The sequence below is a fragment of the Cyprinus carpio genome, chromosome A7 (assembly GCF_018340385.1).
Source record: "Cyprinus carpio isolate SPL01 chromosome A7, ASM1834038v1, whole genome shotgun sequence".
Taxonomy (NCBI): Eukaryota; Metazoa; Chordata; class Actinopteri; order Cypriniformes; family Cyprinidae; genus Cyprinus; species Cyprinus carpio.
In genome coordinates this window covers 40,974,971-40,994,070 of record NC_056578.1, presented here as the reverse complement: position 1 = coordinate 40,994,070, position 19,100 = coordinate 40,974,971, and the positions used below count along the sequence as shown (strand labels likewise).

The following is a 19,100-nucleotide window of genomic DNA, read 5'->3' as shown; positions in this document are numbered from 1 at the left end:
ATTTATAATATTATAGCCTAAATATTATGATATTTAATCGATTACATTCATTGAAATAAATTAATAATTCTACTCCCCATAAATAAAACACCTGATGCTGTCGGGAGCTGACCAATTTTGTGAAATTCGGCTCGAAAGGAGTAACAGCACAATGAAGTTGCGATTGTAAGTTGCAGTCTGTAAGACGCGCACAGGAGCATGACTTGACGCGCGACATTGCAGAAAATGTGCGTTCACAAATGTAGCCTATGTTGATCCAAATATGGAAAGCACTTTCGAATTTAATAATATGAGGTTCTCTCCAGAGATGTTTTGCCACATTTCTGCAATTAAGGATGATTGCTGCGTAGTATGGGTGGTTTCTATTTGCCTGAACTTCTTCAAGTGAGTTACGGCGCAAACCGAAAATCCAGCACTCTCTTTCACTGCTGATACTGTGACTATTCTTGTTTGTATGTGTTCATTTGCTGGCATTTCCACACTTCTTTTTTACTCCCTTAAAAACAAATTTGTCAATTCTGATGCTCAATTTTACCGAACTAATGGCTGTTGATGACTATTTGAATTGAATTCTGCCAAAGTGCGCGCTTGTATGTGTTCATAAAATGCAGAACGTAGGTCTGCTCATGTCTGAAAATAATATATGAAAAACAAAATAATTTTACATATAAACATTAGGCTATAGCTTATATTTTTTTTAGTACATTTTTAAATGAATGCAAAAACTAAAATGAATTGTAAAACTGAAAGTTATTTTTTTTTAATTGTGTTCAGCATGGTGGGCCGCATTTGAATTCGTGACGGGCCGCATGCGGCCCGCGGGCCGCTGGTTGAGAAACGCTGCGTTAGCCAATAAAGCATTTTTTTAAACAATGGCACTTAAAGTTTTGAACTAAAATATTATTTCAACCATATAGCCTGTGAATAAACAAAATGCATACTTTTCAATGAAAGAACACTGAGAGTTTGCTTCTGGTGTTTGGATTTGTACTTCAATAATGAGCTCCAAGTTTAGGAATAGCCAACACTCTCTCTCTCTCTCTCTTTTTTCTTTTCTTTCTCTCTCTCTCCCTCTCTCTCTCTCTCTCTCTCTCTCTCTCTCTCTCTCTCTTAAACTCTCTATTTAATTAACAGCATTAACTTACAATGAAATACATCTTCCTTCAGGTAGACTGAATGTTTTTCTGTCTTGCTAAATGTTGGGCTCATGATCAGTAAGTTGTATTCGCTCAAACTGATTTAGTTAAATCAAAATTTGCGGACTTTGAAGCTGGGCGCAGTTAGCGCGAGTCACGCGCGCTGTGAAGCGGGCGCAGCTGATGGAGGACTCCGCTTGGTCTTAAAGCCTTCCGCAAACGCTACGTTCACAAATAACAATGATTTTCGTAAAATAGTGATTAATTATCAATTGATAATTTGTTATTATTATGGTCTTGTGAAAACAATAATATGGGCTGCGGGAAAATAATGAATAAAAAGAGTAAGGCTGCTGTGAGTGCAGGCATGTTTCAAACCAGTAACATGAGAACACACCGTTCCTCACAGCCAAAAAACAGACCGAATTCAGTTCAGCTGGAGGGGGCTGGGGTAGTTATGTATAACTTGTGGGGGTCGAGATAAAGGCGTGAATCTCTTGGTCTTTCATATGCACAGTGTCTTATGAGGGTATCAAACTTGCAGAACAGGTTTAGATAGGACTCGTCATTTTGGTTTTAGGGCAACTTTGAAGAAAGGTTTTGATCCACTTCAAATGTTGACTAATGTATAGCAATATAGTTTATTAGTTATTATAACTTCAGAGGAAGTTGCCTTAACTCAATAAAATAAATACATAAATTCGCAAACGACATCCAGACCAGTCCAGACAACACTACTATCATTCTATAAAGTCTTATATACATTTTTAAATACACAAACACAAAAGACATAAAAAAAAAAAAAAAAAAATTACATTAATACAATAATAAAATAATTAATAAATAATTATTATAATTATTTATTTTTTATTTTTTAGCCTATTTACAATGCACAAACCAGAAGCAACAATATCTGCAGAGAAGGGTTGGCCATTCTCAAAAAAAAAAATATCAATTTTATTTCAATTTTCGTTTTTGTGTTTCAGAGGAAAAATCAGTGTTAAGGCATCTCTCCATTACAGACCGTTCTGAAAGAAGAATTTATGCAAACGCGTATAAAATGCTTTAAAAACTTTAACAGAGATGTCTAGAGGCTATTTAATAGATCTGCCTCCCATGTAAGATTTTTCTAGTTACTAGTCGTTTCATTTGTCATTATTCAACTAATCGCAGGATTATATTACATTTACATATATAATCCATAATGAGCCTTAATATATTTCGCGCTCAAGCACATGCATTAAGTTTGCCCCAAAGCACAAGGCAGAAGTAGCCCAATAATTGTAAAAAAAGGAGACATTTTAATTATTTATTAATAAACAAATGTTTTCTTGTCGGCTGCAAGATGAAATTCACAGTGCTGCCTATCTCCACATGAACGCGCCTTTAAAGAGACATACAACCTTCACAGATTACACAATGCTTTCATTCTGAATTGATTCGTTTAAAAGACATTTCAAGCTTTCTGTAGATATATTTCTCATGTATGTGAGACACCACAATTTTAAGTTAATTCATTATCAGGAAAAAATTCAAGTGATCTAGAGGGCGCCTCTCTGTCCTGCATGCGCATTAATAATTTTCGCACAAACACTTAAATATGAATAGTTATTCACATTTTGCATATGCATTACAACGTAAATAATTTTTTACATGCAATTATCCAAAATAAAACCAAACAAGATTTGTAGTGAAGATAAAACAAATAAGAATAAATGCTGCGCATGCACTCAGCATCACTCGCGGCACTCAAATCTTGCACGCAGACATTTTACACACCTGCATTTGCGGCTGCAATTTTATTTTATTTTTTTTAACTTAAATTCTATGTAAGCAAGTAACGGCGGCTCCCTTTAAAATCACTGAAGTTGTCTATTAATGAAGCTCTTTTTTTTTTTTTTTTTTTTAGTACATCATTTGCAGTTTGGTGATTATAATGAGAGAACTTGAGTTTAATCGTGAGGACGTTTTATTAATCCGTCCATTTTTTAGAATTTCAATGATTTAGCTAAATCGTGCAGGTTTAATTTATTCGTTTCTTGTTTTAATCAGGCCTAAATAATGGGAACGAAATTATACAGTGCCTCACGTTTTACTAAAAGAAAATAATTTATAAAACAAGCAACAATTTCTTACAGACAAATATATTTTCCCAAGAAGTTGTCTGTCAAAATAAAGGACCGTTAACGAATAACAAAAATGCATGTTGTTTTATTAAAGGAATTTTAAAAATATAAATTAAAATATAGGCCTAATATATGAGAATATTGACATTTTGCATATAAATCCATGTAGCCTAGCTCACTAAAATAGGCTACCACTTTTAATGCTCTGATGCAAAGTAAACCACAATTTCTTTTGAATAATATAACACATAATTCATATTATATAAATAATACTGCACACCTATTAAATGTGTCAAATCTAAAATATGGTGTAATACTGTGTAGCTTAGAGAAAATATAAGCACAGGCTCAGGCACAGGCTTGACATTTATCCTGCTTGAATTCGTTCTAAGAAATGCACATAACTTCATAATTACCAAACTTTCATCTGTGAATATTAAATATTTTTAACTATAGTGTTTTTCTTCTCATTTTCCCTGACTGCAGCCGTCAAATGTAACACATCAGAGAGGCAAAACTGACGTCTATTTGCGAAAATGTGCTTTGATGCGCTTGTTTGAAAACTTGTGATTAAAGCGCCACTCAGCGGTCAAAAGCTGCAAATGCACTTTGCAGACGCCGCGGCGGCGGTACGAGCGGCGGTAGAAGTGACGTTTTGGATGTCTACCTACTGTAGATTGTACTGAATGTTAGCATGCTTACTGTGCCCAAGAGCATAATTTAAGTCCACATGCCTTACTAACTAGAAACTGTGCTGATTGACAGGTTGGCAGGGGTCACAAGGAGCTCTGTCTTTGTAAGTCTTCATCCAGGTCGAGAGGTTTTGCAGAGATACAAGCTAAAAAGTCTGGAATTCATTTCACTGCAGCTCACTTAGTGGTTCACCAAGGCCCTGGTTGCAAACTGGCCAACTCTAGAGAGACTGTGCATTCAAAGGCATTCTCTGTGTTATGTTTGTTGAGTGTGGACTGTTGATGAGAACAATACTCTGGGTTTTGTCTTTATTTGTCTTGAGTGTACTGTGTGATATCTTCCAGAACATGGAAGATAAACATGTCTCTGACATCATGCTGAAGTTGTGGTTTATCGGGCGCGCTGGAAACACAAGAGTTGTGTGTATGGTTTCTCTATAACTGTGGGAACTAAAGTCCTCAAACTAAACTGAAGTGTTCTAAACTAAGAAAAACATCAAAACATGACTCAAACATTTTAACAGGAACCACGTTTGTTGGTTTGTTGTCTGGGCTTTTTCACTGTATAATGGGAAATGAATCACTTAAATGAGTATTTTGGCATGGACGTGGATGTCTCCACTTGGCTTCATGATCAAATAGTATAATAAATATTTGACCAAAATATTAAGATATGACATTATGTATTATCACATACATTCTACAGTGAGGAGTTGAAGTATGCCAAGAGCAAGTGCAAATACAAACAGTAAACATCGCCACCTGGTGGTGGACATCGGTATAAAGTTACTTAACTCTGCCTTCTTTGCTTTCTATGTCAATTATCTTTAAAAATATATGCTAATGTAGTTCTGAACGTTGGCAATTTGGTTTCAGTTTGTTTAATAATGTTACTTGGACTCTGGTCCTCCAGTGTATGAACTAAATGCAACCGCAAAGAATTACAGATTCCTAAATGTATTAGCAATAGATTGTACAACATGTAAAAAGCTATTGCCTTATACAGATATAACTATACAGTACCAGTCAAAGTTTGGGCTGCACCTACTGGTGGGACACACTTGTGAAAAATAAGTTATAACATACTTTAAAAGATTAATATAGTGTACTTCAAAAGTCTATATTTAAGACTGCACTGCATATTTTTGCTTGTAAATGTGATGCTTAAACTTGTATGTCATGTATTTAAATACTTATTTGTAATGATCACCTTGCAGTTTAGTAATTTAAAATAGATTTACTTTAAATGAAATATAAAAAAGACACTATAATTGATAATATAATCAAGTACTTAACACGTGTATGTATAAATGTACTTCTTTAAAGCACAACAAAACATTATATATTACAAAGGTCACTTTTTAAAAGTGTACTTAAGTGTGTTAACAAACAGGCATGTAAATGCCTCTATTAAGTCACATAAGTGTCCTCATACTTTTCATTTTCAGTTCAGAATAATATAAAAGTCGTCAGTATGAGACTACGAGATAACATTAAAAGAAATATGGTAATTTACAGTGATCAAACATATTAAACATGCCACGGGGAGAAAAAAAGCTACCGTTCCGTTCCAGTTTATCAGACTCAGAGTGTTTTCACATTACTGCACGACTATCGGCAAGAGCCGCCCTCAAGTGGCAGCGCAGTGATTTGTGTGTGAGAGAGGGACAGAAAGAGAGAGAGAGAGAGAAATAGGGTACCATTTACAACGACCAATGATACATGAGCGCATTTGCGCGCTTTGAAGCAGATGAGCGTGTACACTACAGGTCCGCGCGCGCGCTTAGATGAACGATGCGTCTAAGCAGTTCTCAACAGCGGAGTGTTGACTGTGATGAAGAAAAGCAAGGCGACTCAAAAGTTTAGTGTAGTAAGAAGGTAGTTATCAGCCCCGCCTTCTAACAGGAGGAATCTGCGGCAGTCATGTTCTGATCCAGAGGCGCGGAGCAGACGGAGCGGGATGAGGTCGGTGATACGGAGCGCCAGGCGGCGGCCGTTCCGGCGCTTCTGCTGCTGTGGAGTCGGGCTTCTCGCGGTCGTGTGGCTAGCGCAGGTCCTGCAGCTGACAGGTTAGGACGATCACAGACAAAACATTCATTAGTGTTACACCAGCATCCCTTGGTCATCCTCCCGCTCGTTGACATGAATTTTCAGTTTTGTTTTTTGGGAATTTGAATTGTGCGTCTCCAGATTAGTGCGCCCGAGGAGCATACAGATTTATATACATATATCCTAATAATTTAGCCAAAATGGAAGCAATTATTATTTTAAAATAGGGTTTTTTTTTTTTTTTTTTTTTTTTTTTTTTTGCTGCTAGTTAAACCTCATTCACACCTGCGTCACAGCACCACTCAGAGGTGTTTTCCCACGCTTTATATATAGGCTATACATACCAGTTAACTTGGAGTATGTTATTGGTGCTGTATTATGTATCATGTTGAATGCTACTTTGAATAGAATGTAGTAAAGATGTTCTTTGACAATGCAAAAACCCATGACTTTACCATTGCTTGAATCATGCAGCTGAGGAACACTATGCTCCTGATTTTGCAGTAGAAAGCAGAAAGAGAATGTGATGTGATGGTGTTTATGAGTTAGAAGAAGAGTGAGCAAAACTGATATAAATTATCCTACCTAAATAACGTTATTATGGGTTCAAAAATGTCCATAAAAATCTGATCCTAGAGATTTGCCTATCAGTTGGCTGAAAGCAATAATTATATGCTTCCTATAGGAATATTATTATTTTTTTTATTAGTTAGTAGTAGGCTGGTGCACATTATGGAGTGACCTACTCCCATGTCCAAAAAAAAAAATGTTTTAAAGAAAAATTATTTTCTCTTTCTCATGTAAGTACACATGTTTTCAATGTAATTTCTCAAACATCTTGTTAATTCCTTTGTGTAAAAAATGATTGAGTGTACCTTTAACTTACAGATTTCCAAGTCAACGTGAAATTAAAATTGACCCACTTTTCATTCATTGATTAGAATAATCAAAACCAATACTTGTTTTAGAGTGCTTCTTAAAAATAAGCATATTTAAAAATAAATAGAACATTATATATAACTTATCAACCCTTGCCTTTACAACCAAGCTTTTCTTTAATGGCAGATAAGTACTTTTGTGGTTTTGAGAACCTTAGAGGTGTCGTCTTTAGGAAGTATTGATCTCTTGAAACACTCAAAAATAAACGAGCTTTGTATATGACCTTGAGCTTCTTTGATACTGTTTGAATATTAATGAATACTGGATTGGAAACATATTATTTGCGGCAGCTGAGTTTGCAAACATAATGTTAACATTAGAACTGGAAGAACCAATGGCAAGCAAGCAATTTTACAAAAATAATTTTCACATTTTTTTTTTTCCTGGTCAACCTGCTAATATTTGACTTACTTGCATGATTCAAACCAGTGTGAACTTTTAATTGATCAGTATGATCTTTTCTTGACAGGTGACTGCTTTATTTAGTTGACCAATGAAATCGGCTGCGGGGCGAGGTTCATGCGTAACTGTTTTTGGAAAAAATCATGCATCATACTTGTATGTCAGCGCTACAACAATAACATACAGTAACACATGTCAGCTGTGTGTTTGCTTGCCCATAGCAATATCAGTCACAACATTTAAGTAAAAATAAACAACATAAATATTTTAGACAGTATTAATAAAATATACTCTTATATCACCAGGTAAAATCAATAAAACTACAGAACTTTCACATATTGTCTATTCAAGTATGATAGCCTTTGTTAAAAAGAGTACTTATTATAGAAATAATGTACTAAAGTGCAAACCGAATGTAATGTTTTTAGACATGTTACATGTTAAATGCAATAAAAATCATTAGAGTTCAAATGTAAATTAAATGCAATTAGCTGAACTTTAGCACTCAAATGCTTTTTGACTCACTTAAGTAGAACTTAAGAACATTTTATATGTAATTTCATAATTATTTGTTGTCTTTGAAATAGTCTTTTTATGGTCAAATTTAATGCCATTTCTAGTGTAATGTAATGATGTAATAAATATATTTGTAATGATGAAGTTAGCACATCAAATCAAGTACTTAATATGCAATTTAGTAGGTTAGTCAACACATCAAAATAAGTGTACTTCTTTAAAGCATGACAAAAGATTATTGAAACGTAATGATTTGAATGTACTTTAAAATAAAACTTTTATTTTTAAATTATTGCAAAGTGCACTTTTTAAAAGTGTACTTAAATGTGTTAAGAAACATCAAAGTGTCTCTCTTTATGTCAGTTAAGTGGTATTTTATTTCATAAATATTATATTGTCTGCAAATACAGTTTTTTTTTTGGACTTTTAAAATTTGAAGTACACTTCTCTTTTTCACAAGACACAGTAATGGTATATAGACAGATGGTCACTTTCAATCTACAGTATGTGCAAGTAAAAAACAAAACAAAAAAAAACAGTGTTATTCTACTCAAGTGTATGTATATAATCTGATTTTTTTTACATTTCTTGAATAAAGAACAGCCACAGGTTTATACCTACTGACAACAGAGCGACCCAGGACAACAAACTGTTCCAGCTTGCAGTGGTGACACTGATCTTCGTGTGTGGCATAAGTTGTTTAATTTTATGTTTTGTGATGACAGAGAGGACGGTACTGCAGCAGAGGAGCAGATTTTACCCATATATAGTGTCACAAAATGAAAGCTGAAAAAATATGCCCTATAAAGAGAGCAAGAGATACAGTCTGATAAGAAACGGTTTTTAAACTGGTTGGTGAGAACAACGTTCCAGTGTTTTCTCTCTAAAAAAAAAAAACCTCAAGACTCAACATAGAAATCACACGTGAATCCATGTTTGTTGTGTTCTTGATCTTTAAGTTCAGTTTACATTGTAATCATTCAGATATTGTGTCTTTTCCAGCTTTCGATCCTTCTTCCGTTTATTCAGATAAGGATGAGAGCTTGGTCTGTCTAGTTCAGTCATTGAGTGTTCCCCTAGGCTTGGTCTGAGTGTTTTTTGGATGATAATTGCCTAAATTCAGACTGGACATCTCATCATAATGTTTGCAGGTTCTATAGCCTGAACGTTTCATCCGTGAAACCCGGTGATTAAGATTATATCATGAAAAACTCAATTGTTTATTCTCACTCAAAACTCAAAGACTTCATTAACTGTACAGTATATGTAAAAAATCTGTGATTTCTGAGTTCAAATTAATGGAGTGCAGTTTAAACAGCCTTGTTAAGATTATGCCATTTCTAATGTGCTTATAACTCTGTTGTTCACAGTGTTATGGAAAATATTTCGAAGCTGTATTTTGACAAGCCACAAGTTGCTCATAATTTAAAGTAGTTAAAGGAATAGTTCACGCAAAAATTAAAGTTTGCTGAAAATGTCTCACCCCGTAGATGAGTTTGTTTCTTTATGGGAACAGATTTGGAGAAATGTAGCATTATATCACTTGCTCAGCAATGGATGCTCTGCAGTGAATGGGTGCCGTCAGAATGAGAGTCCAAACAGCTGATAAAAACATCACAATAATCCACAAGTAATCCACACCACTTTAGTCCATCAGTTAACGTCTTGAGAAGAGAAAAGCTGCGTGTTTGTAAGAAACAAATCCATCTTTTAACTTTAAACTGCCACTTCTGGCCAAATTCGTAATCCATAATAACACTACCTCCAGTAAAAAGTTCATCCCCTGTTGTCCTTTCACATCAAAATCCACCCACATATTTGTTTAAAACTACTTTGGACTGTTTGGGCTTGTAAACGGTGCTTGGTCCATGCATATTTCTCTTCTGATTGACACAAGATGACTTTTTCACTGGAGACAGAGGACTCGTATTTTAGCCAGAAGCCAAGATTAGAAATGTCTTAATGTTGGATTTGGTTTTATACAAACATGCAGCTTTTGGCTTCACAAGAAATTAACTGATGGACTGGAGTGGTGTGGATTACTTGTGGATTATTGTGATGTTTTTATCAGCTGTTTGGACTCTCATTCTGACGGCACCCATTCACTGCAGAGGATCCAATGGTGAGCAAGTGATGCAATGCTACAACAAGTGCTACAATGCTACAACAAGTACATTTTCAGCAAATTTTCATTTTTGGGTAAACTATTCCTTTAAAGAGGCCAACCAACTCTGCATTTGCAATTTTTAAGTGAACTCTCTGGGATTTGAAAAACAGCAAAATGCAATGCAATTATGATTTCAAAGAGTATCTTTAATTTTAATTTTATGTAGACTATCCAAACATACACATAGCTCACAAAACAACAAAATTCAGATTTCAGTTGTTAAATTTTGCCTGAAGCTGATGTTGTCACATCTATCATGAAATACAGAACTAAATAATTTATCTAATTTATGGCAGATAAATTATTCGGTTTAAAAAGTAACTTGTATATGCATATATATGTAGTCTTTGATGTACTGTATCCTCACAGTATTATATATAACCCTGCTGCCCTGAACAACAGAACAGGATCCTGCAGATGCTGTTTTCTCACTGCCAAGAGAAAACTAAACAAAATGGTTCTGGTTGTACAGTATGTGCGTCAGGACGCATGCTTACGTAGTGGAACTTGAAGTGCCTTCTGGTGCCAAATGTTTTTACTCAAGCATACTTGCTCACAAATACCTTTTTTGGTTTACCTGATGGATTCGTAACCAATGTTTTCATTAACATTGTTGACTGTTGCAGTGACAGTTTGCAGATACAAAAGTAAACTTTTGTACGCATTTGGTTGTTTGGTGTAGAGATAAATTAATTTCTCATGTCATTACAGAGATCGAGTCTTCATGGCCAGAAACAGACTTTCCCAGACGCAGGGTCCTGCAGTATGGCGTCGAAAATCAAACAATTGACACTCCCAGAGCAGGTGGGCAACAAACCTTTTATAGTGTTTGCATTACAGAAAATTTTTAATTTATATTTAAGATTTTATGGTGTGCTATTTATGAAGTGTTTTCCTGGTCATTTATACAAACTACTGAGAGTTTAAGCAAATATTTGTTTTCCCCAAAGGCCACTGCTTGAACGATATACAACATATACACAGTAAATGTATTTGTGTGTGTGCATATCTCTTGGCTACTATGGCTGCATGGAGTATATTCTCTAAACTCCCCTTGTGAAAATGAAGTCTGCTTCATTGTATGTGCATTTGTAGCGTAAAAAAACACCAAATGTTTAAAAATCTAAACATTGTTAAACTCAAGGTATATTTACTTGTGATGCAAATGTAAAGTCTTGAAAAACTGAACAAAATTTAATGAGTTTGTGCTTAAAACAAGAATAAAAATCTGTCATTATGGATTTGAAAACTGAAGTTGATTTTTTTCTGAGTCCATTTGCAGGTTTAATTTTAGTTCTTGTTTAAATCATAAACTCACTTTATTTTGATCGATTTCATCAATAACAAGACTTTTTATCTTATGTAATTTTGCTTCTCAAGTAAACGTGTATTTATTTTAAAATCATCACTTTTCCCTTCAATTTATTCCTTTTTTTTACTTGATCTTAAAAAGGTTTTAAAAAATTCTTAAATTTACCTCAATAAAACCTGCATAAACCCTGTTAATGAAATAAAACACCACTTAAGTGATGTAAAGAGAGACATTTTCATGACTGTATTTCTTAACACTCTTAAGTGCGCAAAAAGTGCAGCTTGTAATAATGTCAAATTAAAGGTAATACTTTTTAAGTACATTTAAATAATTGTTTTATGTGTTGCTTTTAAGAAGTACATTAAGTCAGTGTATTAAGACAAAATAATTAATTATGAAATTACATATAAAAATGTACTTAAGTCCTACTTAAGTGGGTCAAAAATTACTCTAAAGTTTAGCTGATTGCATTTAATATAAATTTTAAGCTATAATACACTTTCATTTAATTTGAAATGTCCTAAAACATTACATTAAGTTTATACTTAAGTATATTCTTTTAAAATACATTATTTAAGTACTCTTTTAAAAGTATGTTAGAGTGTACTACTTGGATGTCGGAAAGCAGTGTTCTGTCTGACAAGGTCATATGTTGTTGAGGTGTATGAATTACTGTAGCAAAACAGAAAAAAATACATATAAAAGGGATGGAAGAGAAAACATACACTGTCCAGAGATATCAGGAGGCTACAGCAAACATAAACAGATGTCAGGAACAGACACTCCACTGCCACATCTGGAAAACACTTACAGCCATTGATCTCAGACAAATACCTCTGTTGTTATTATTGTAGTTCTGTTGCAGTTTGTATATTATGCAGACAAAGTACTGAGAACTGAGATCACAGCATGGTCTGTCTGCTTTAATCTGTGAGCGCAGCAAGCAGTTTAAATAATGGCGAACACCACAGACTGGATGCTTGCGGCACTGTTAGTTGCCAGAATTAGACCTGGACACTCGAGCACTGAAGATACACAGTCTTCAAATCAGGGATGTCAGGGATAAAGTGAACCATAACACTATCTAACTAGATCTTTTAACATAGAGAATCTGATTTCCCCAATGAACAGGTCAAATCAAAGAGTGTTAGAACAAATGACATGAGATATTGACTGAAAGATAAATATGATTAAAACCTGACTACATTAGGTTTCTCCACATAATCAAGCTACCATACAAATACATGCAAAAACACACCCTTGTGAAGAATAAGTGTGCTTTATTCTGTTGAATGTGCACTAGTACACTACTTAAAGAGACACTTTCATGACTGTGTCTGAACACTCTTAGTACATTAAAAATCATTATGTTTTAATAATCTGTTGTCATGCTTTAATGTACACTTATTTTGATGTATTGTCTATCATACTACATGTAAAGTACTTGATTATAATTAAAACTATAGTATTTGATATTACATTTTAAAGCTATATATATATATATATATATATATATATATATATATATATATATATATATATAAAACATGTTTAATTTGCCTTTAATCTGTATACTCAGTCATGACTATTGTAAATGAAAGGGATGTGAGCGTTTTGTGAGTATGAGTATAATACAATAGGTAACTCATCAATTCAAAGAGCGCTTGCAAAAATTAATGAGTTGATGACCTCTCTCATCATCAGATCTACAACTGGATGAAATGCTACTGGCAAAGTATCTGGCAAAGCTTGTCTGTGAGAGCTGAGCAATATCATGTTTAATAGGTGCAGTTCCTTAAACTGCTCTTCCGTAATTAGAGGGGATTATGTAATAAGTCTGAGATTGATTTCTTTTTTCTGTCTCTCTCTCTCGTCCTCGCCATTGTTTTTGTTCCTTATAAAAGGACGAGACGGCAGACCTCGTCTTCAGATGAGAATCCTTTGAGGTTTGTGTTGCTTGGCAACTGAATGCTAAATTTTGGGAGTGCGTGTGTTTGTGGAGAGCCGTGTGAGAGCGGGAGCTTAGATGAAAAAGAAAGGCAGCGAGAGAGAGAGAGAGAGAGAGAGAGAGAGAGGTGGGAGGAAATAAATAATGAGAAGGAAAGAGAAGGTTCTATTTTTAGGCTTGTCAGTAATCATTGCACATGATGTTCTTTGTGTTGGCCAAATATTTTGTGTACATTTCAGAAGAAGGTGGCTAGAAAATCCCTCGAAGACAAGGACAATGACTGCAGTCTAATAAAAAACAAATCGTGCTCCATCATTTTTGACTGTGTGGAATTCAAACCTGGAGTGTAATCTCTTCTGACATTGATGCATTAAGGTCACATGGCATAAACAGAAGTATTTGCTTTCAGTTTGATATGTTTTGCCCAGTATTTAGGGAAAGTGACCCTAATAAGCCCATGGACCAAATAAATGCACTTGTTGGTTAGAAATACATAAATAACAGTAATATTATAATATAAAATATAAAACTGAAATATAAAAATACCTTCATTTGAATTTTTATTTGGAACCAATCAAATTTCAAGATCTTGAGTTATTTTTAATAATGTGTTGTTACTGTCTGGTTAAAGTCACATCCAAAAACATATTTTTTTTCAACAAACCAGTGACTAAACTAGCTGCATATTGATAAAATTATGATATTTATAAATCAAATAAAACCTAAACCTATTATAATTACTTGTCTATATAATTATATATATATATATATATATATATATATATATATATATATATATATATATATATATATATATATATGAAGACAAGTAATTATACTAGGTTTAGAACCCTATACACTAACACACATACAACTGTTTTACAACTGTAGCCATGGTTCCCTGAGAGGGAATGAGATGCTGTGTTAAAACGTGGTGGGAACGCCTCTGCGTAACCCGCATCCTGCAGCTTGTCTGAAATTAGTCCATTGGAATGACAAGACGTCACTGGTGGGGTGACGGAGTGACCAAGAATCTTAAAAGCGTATCAGGTGTAAATGCTGTTAACTTCTGGTAGGTCGAAGTAAGCTGCTCTCAGGGATGCAGGAAGTATGGTAGGGAGACACAGCATCTCATTCCCTCGCATTGAACCATGGTTACAGTTGTAACCCAAGATGTTCCCTTTCAAGGGAACTAGTGCTATGTCAAAACGCTATGGAAATGACAATGCCCACTCAACCATTCTGACAAATACCTGTGTGAATCATGGCAAGCAAAACTAAGACAGGAAAACTTGAGAGACTGGCGTCGATTACAGGTCCAAATTGTTAAACCTGACTAATATGAGCAGAAAGGAACAGCCCACCGCATCACAAACATCCCACAGGGACACCCCTGAAAGAAAGGTGTTTGAAGCCACCATACTTCTGGTTGAATGAACCCTGATCTCATAGAAGGCCAGAGGACTCATCCGCAAGGATAGCCCCTCCAAAACCACGACCAGAATCACGGCCAGAATGGAGAATGGTCTTAACAACCTCAGCTGAGAGACCGGAATCTATGAGCTGTGCAAAAGATGCCGGTCTTCCCATAGAACCTGAGCTGAGTGACCGCTCATGATCGCTTCCCAGTCTGTGAGGGATGCATCTGTCTTTACACAAAACGACAAGTAGGTTTCCATAAAATATTTAGCAGCAAAAACTGTTTTCAACATTGATAAAAAAATAAATAATAATAATTCTTAAGCAGAAATTGGTGGGGTAAGTGCCACAGTAGTTAGGACCCTGCTTACTGTGTCATCACCGCTGCATTGCTGCATTTTTCCAGTTTTCCAGCCAAAAAATGTAATTACTACTTTCATTTCTGCCACTAGAGCATTGATTTGTAGAGTGGAAGAAGTTATTAAATTTCTTACTTGGTCAGTTACAGAAAGAATTGACTATCTTGATGATCAAGTTTATATCGTTATATCAACTCCATATCATCATATAACTCCAATACATCATTGGTAAGTGTGTGTCTCCTCCTCTTTGCTGCCATCTTGTTACTCCTAACTAGGTTAGGAGACCTCTCCAGCTCTCTTAAATAATTTAGGAGCTGAGAAATAGTCTTAACACTTAGGAACCTTTATGAATCACACTTATTCTTAAGTCTAGGAATAAGAGTAAAATTACATAATTTTTACTCTGAGCGGCTTTATACATACGGCCCCAGATGTTATATAATCTCTCAACAAAATTAGAGCACAATTAGCATAAATGATGACAGAATATTTGGCTGAGCTATTCCTTTAAACTTTTTGACTCTAAGGATTGAAATTATAATAAAAACTGAAGGTGTTCTAAAAGTTTTTTGTTCTAAAGGTATTTTTGTGCCATTTTCCGCAGCAGTCTGAAAAGGGCTTTATTTTTAGATTTTGCACCCAACTGAGGCTTTCTCACTTGCACCCACATAGTGAAAAGGAAACTCTGCCACTCTATACCCAGATCTGCATTAGTAAATTGTGTCCTGAACACGCTTCCTGATATCTGTTTCCACTTATTCTCACTTCTTTCTCACTTGGTTTCTTTTTCTTTTCTTTTCCAATTCACAGTTCAGATTAACAGAGGTGAGACGTGCTATTTAAACACATGTGCTGATTTAAAGCTATACTTCACCTTCCTGAATCATTCAGTGCATCTCTGTGTATAAGACAGTGCTATTTTAGTATCACTGAGATACTGTTTATTTTAATAATATTTTGAATATTTCTTTTTCTGTTTTCATTTTGATTGTAGTTTTAATAATTTAGCTTTTTATGTCATTTTTATTACTTTTTGATTATATAATATTTTTATTCATTTTTATTTCATATTTAGTTTTAGTTATCATTTGTACATCACATGTGCTAAAACCATGTGCAATGGAAGTGAAATGGAGCTGATTTATAAATATTTCAATAGTACAGCCACAAGACATAAACAATAGGCTTGCTAACATTATTTAGTGTGAGAAAAATGCTTAACAACCTTTTCTGTGTGAAATTTTATTCAGTTTTATTTATCGTATTTATCCAGTCATATTTATTCATAGTTTTATCGATATTTTTCATCAAAAAACTTAACCTTAAACATCATGAAAAATCACGATTTAAACAGATTTACAGCTCAAATAATCCACAGTTATTTACAGAAGAACTGATGTATGTGCTATTATAACATTTTACATTTACATCTCATATAAATTATATAGACAGACAGACAGACATGCTGTCAACTGAGCTTAACCCAGAATATTTCTTTTAATTTTCAAATTTTAGCTGTGGTTTTGTCATTTAGATTTTTTAAAATATATCTACATAATATTTATTCATTTTTATTTTAGTTTTAGCTATTTTAGTAGATCAAATTAAATTTAATTGGAAAATGATAAAAGTTGCTTTGGCAAATGTGTGAAATAAAATAAGTTTAGGTTTATATGTGTATTTATATGTTATATGTATATATACATATATTTGTTTTATTTCATTTCAGTTATAGTTATTTTATTTCAAGTAATGAAAATACTTCATATTTAATGTTTTTAGATGTTAGTTTACTATAATAACCCTGGCGTAGTATGTGATGCACAGGTTTTTAGCATGTGTTGTATCAGTCTTGAGTGGGTTGCTGTTGTAGACTGCTGGGTCGTGTTTTGCAGTTGATAAGCCAGCTGGACACCAAGACACCCTGCCATTTTAAGTCAATAGCATAACATTCTCTCTCTCCTCATTCTCTTTTGCAGTTTGTCACTCACAGCTTGCAGTCACACAATCAGACAGAAAGACAGATGCTGTCACTTTTTTCTTCTCATGCATTCAAGCCACCAAAGCCTTTTCTCTATCCATTTTTTCTTTCATTCTTAAAAATAAATGTTCATTATTGGCATTGATGGTTCAATGAAAAATCTTTAATAACATCAATGGAACCTTTACATTCAACAATAGGTTCTTTATAGTGATAAAAGGTTCTCCACACTAAAAAAAAGAGGATCTTTTAAGAACTGTTAACTGAAAGGTTGTTCGAGGAACCCAAAATCGTTCTTCTATTGCATCGCAACAAAAACCCTTATTTGGAACCTTTATTTTAAATAGCGTGTAGTGAAGTCTTTCACGCTATACTTTATATAGAGAATAACTGTCACAGAGGATTGGGTGAGCCATCATCATTTGAGCGGCTTTCAATGATTTGCTGAGGGCTGCTGATTTGCGCAGCTGCACTGGAGCTAAACTTGGCTCCAGCTGGTAAGAAAAAAGGAAACACAAGGCCTGAATTGTCTGTTGCTGTGAGGGGGAACGGTTACAGTGACGTATTTGCACAATGACGCAACCTGTGTCTGTGGTGACATTTATGCAAAATTATATTACATTGCGTCTTACTTGTTTTGCTGTGTTTTCAAAGTGAAATGTCTAGTGGGTGGCACTAAAAGTGTGTACAGTTTTATCCAAAACATATAAACGTGAATCTGGCAATGTGTTAAAATGTTGGTTGTTGTTCATATCGCCACAGTTCGTAAATTAAATGTCCAGTAAGTGGCGCTAAAGGGTTCATGCTCTGTTGCATTTGAAATGAATATAACATTTACACTAAACCTTACGTTAAACCTAACCAATATTGTTAACACAAGCAAATGTAAGACAAAAATTCATTTGCTAAAGCAACTGTAATTTTAGATTGCTTCTAGAAGCTCTTTTATTGTGATTTGTGTTTCTAGGACTCGCACCCGAGAGTTTTGTGTCTTAAGTGCAGTGATGCACCGGGTGTGCTATCGAGCAAGTTTACTACATTAGAAAAGCCATATATATGGAGCTGGTTATTTGATGCAAATGTCAAAATGTGTTAGTTTCCAAATCATACACTATGTTAAAAGTGTTTTGAGGTCACAACATAGTATTGTGCAGGAAACTGCATACAAATACGTCTTTTTTTATTGATAATCTGCCCCTGTAATCATAATTTTTGTGAAAAGGAAAAAAAATGTTGGTGTTTTACTGCCACTAGTGTTTATTTCAGCTGAAAACTGCAGTGACTTGTATTTATAGGTACATTTTTGGAGTTTTGCACATTTTTTTTCTAATGAAACTATGTTGCACTGACAAATGCTAAATACATGAGGTTTATTGTAGACTACAAACACTGAGGAGAAAAGTGAAAATTCAGAACAAGTGAAAGTTTCCATTACCCTAGTGATTTCCGTAATTTGATTTGTTTTAAAATTGTTCACTTGCTCTGCCATCTGATTTACACACTTTCTCTATTTTTGTTGGAGTCAAACACCGTCTTATATGTGGTCTTTCTCACAGAACCCCAAGACGTTCCCCCTGGGAGAGGAAAATGGAGTATTTTTAGCGGTTGCACTTCTGTGTTGCTTGTCATCTCTTTGGTCCCTCCTTTTTTTCCATATTTCCTAAATCAAGTCCATGGGAAAGATATATCCTGCACTCATTTTCTCACTTTCGCTCTGTTGCCATTGGCTTCTTGCCGCTGCTCGTCAACAATTCACTGCCCTAGGGAAGACGTTGCCATAGTAACTGCCTTCGCTGAGGCAGCTCGTCAGGATGTTCATCTGAGGCGGGTTTTTCAGTGCAGTTCAGCAATTTACATAGAGCCAAAACATGTCTTTTGACACTGGGCTACAGAAGAGGATGGAAAGATGACAAAAAAGAGGAAGGAAAAGGAAATGGAGGATAGAGAGAGTGAGATAGCAATGAGAAAAAAAGACGAGCAATGAGAGAATACAAGAAAAAGAAACCATTGTAAATAACTAAGGAGGGGTTAGAAAGTTTTTTTTTTTTTTC

At 34.6% G+C, this 19,100-nt stretch overlaps 1 protein-coding gene across 1 annotated transcript in view; it reads left to right on the top strand.

Annotated features, from left to right (window-relative positions):
* The first annotated feature begins 5,634 nt into the window (after positions 1–5,634).
* Positions 5,635–19,100, top strand: part of LOC109053316 (sodium/potassium/calcium exchanger 3-like) — a 29,495-nt gene continuing 16,029 nt past the window's right edge. Inside the window, exons 1-2 of the mRNA XM_042761195.1 lie at positions 5,635–6,023; positions 10,739–10,831. Coding sequence (XP_042617129.1) covers positions 5,915–6,023; positions 10,739–10,831 — 202 coding nt within the window. The 5' untranslated portion in view covers positions 5,635–5,914. The remainder of the gene's footprint in view (positions 6,024–10,738; positions 10,832–19,100) is intronic.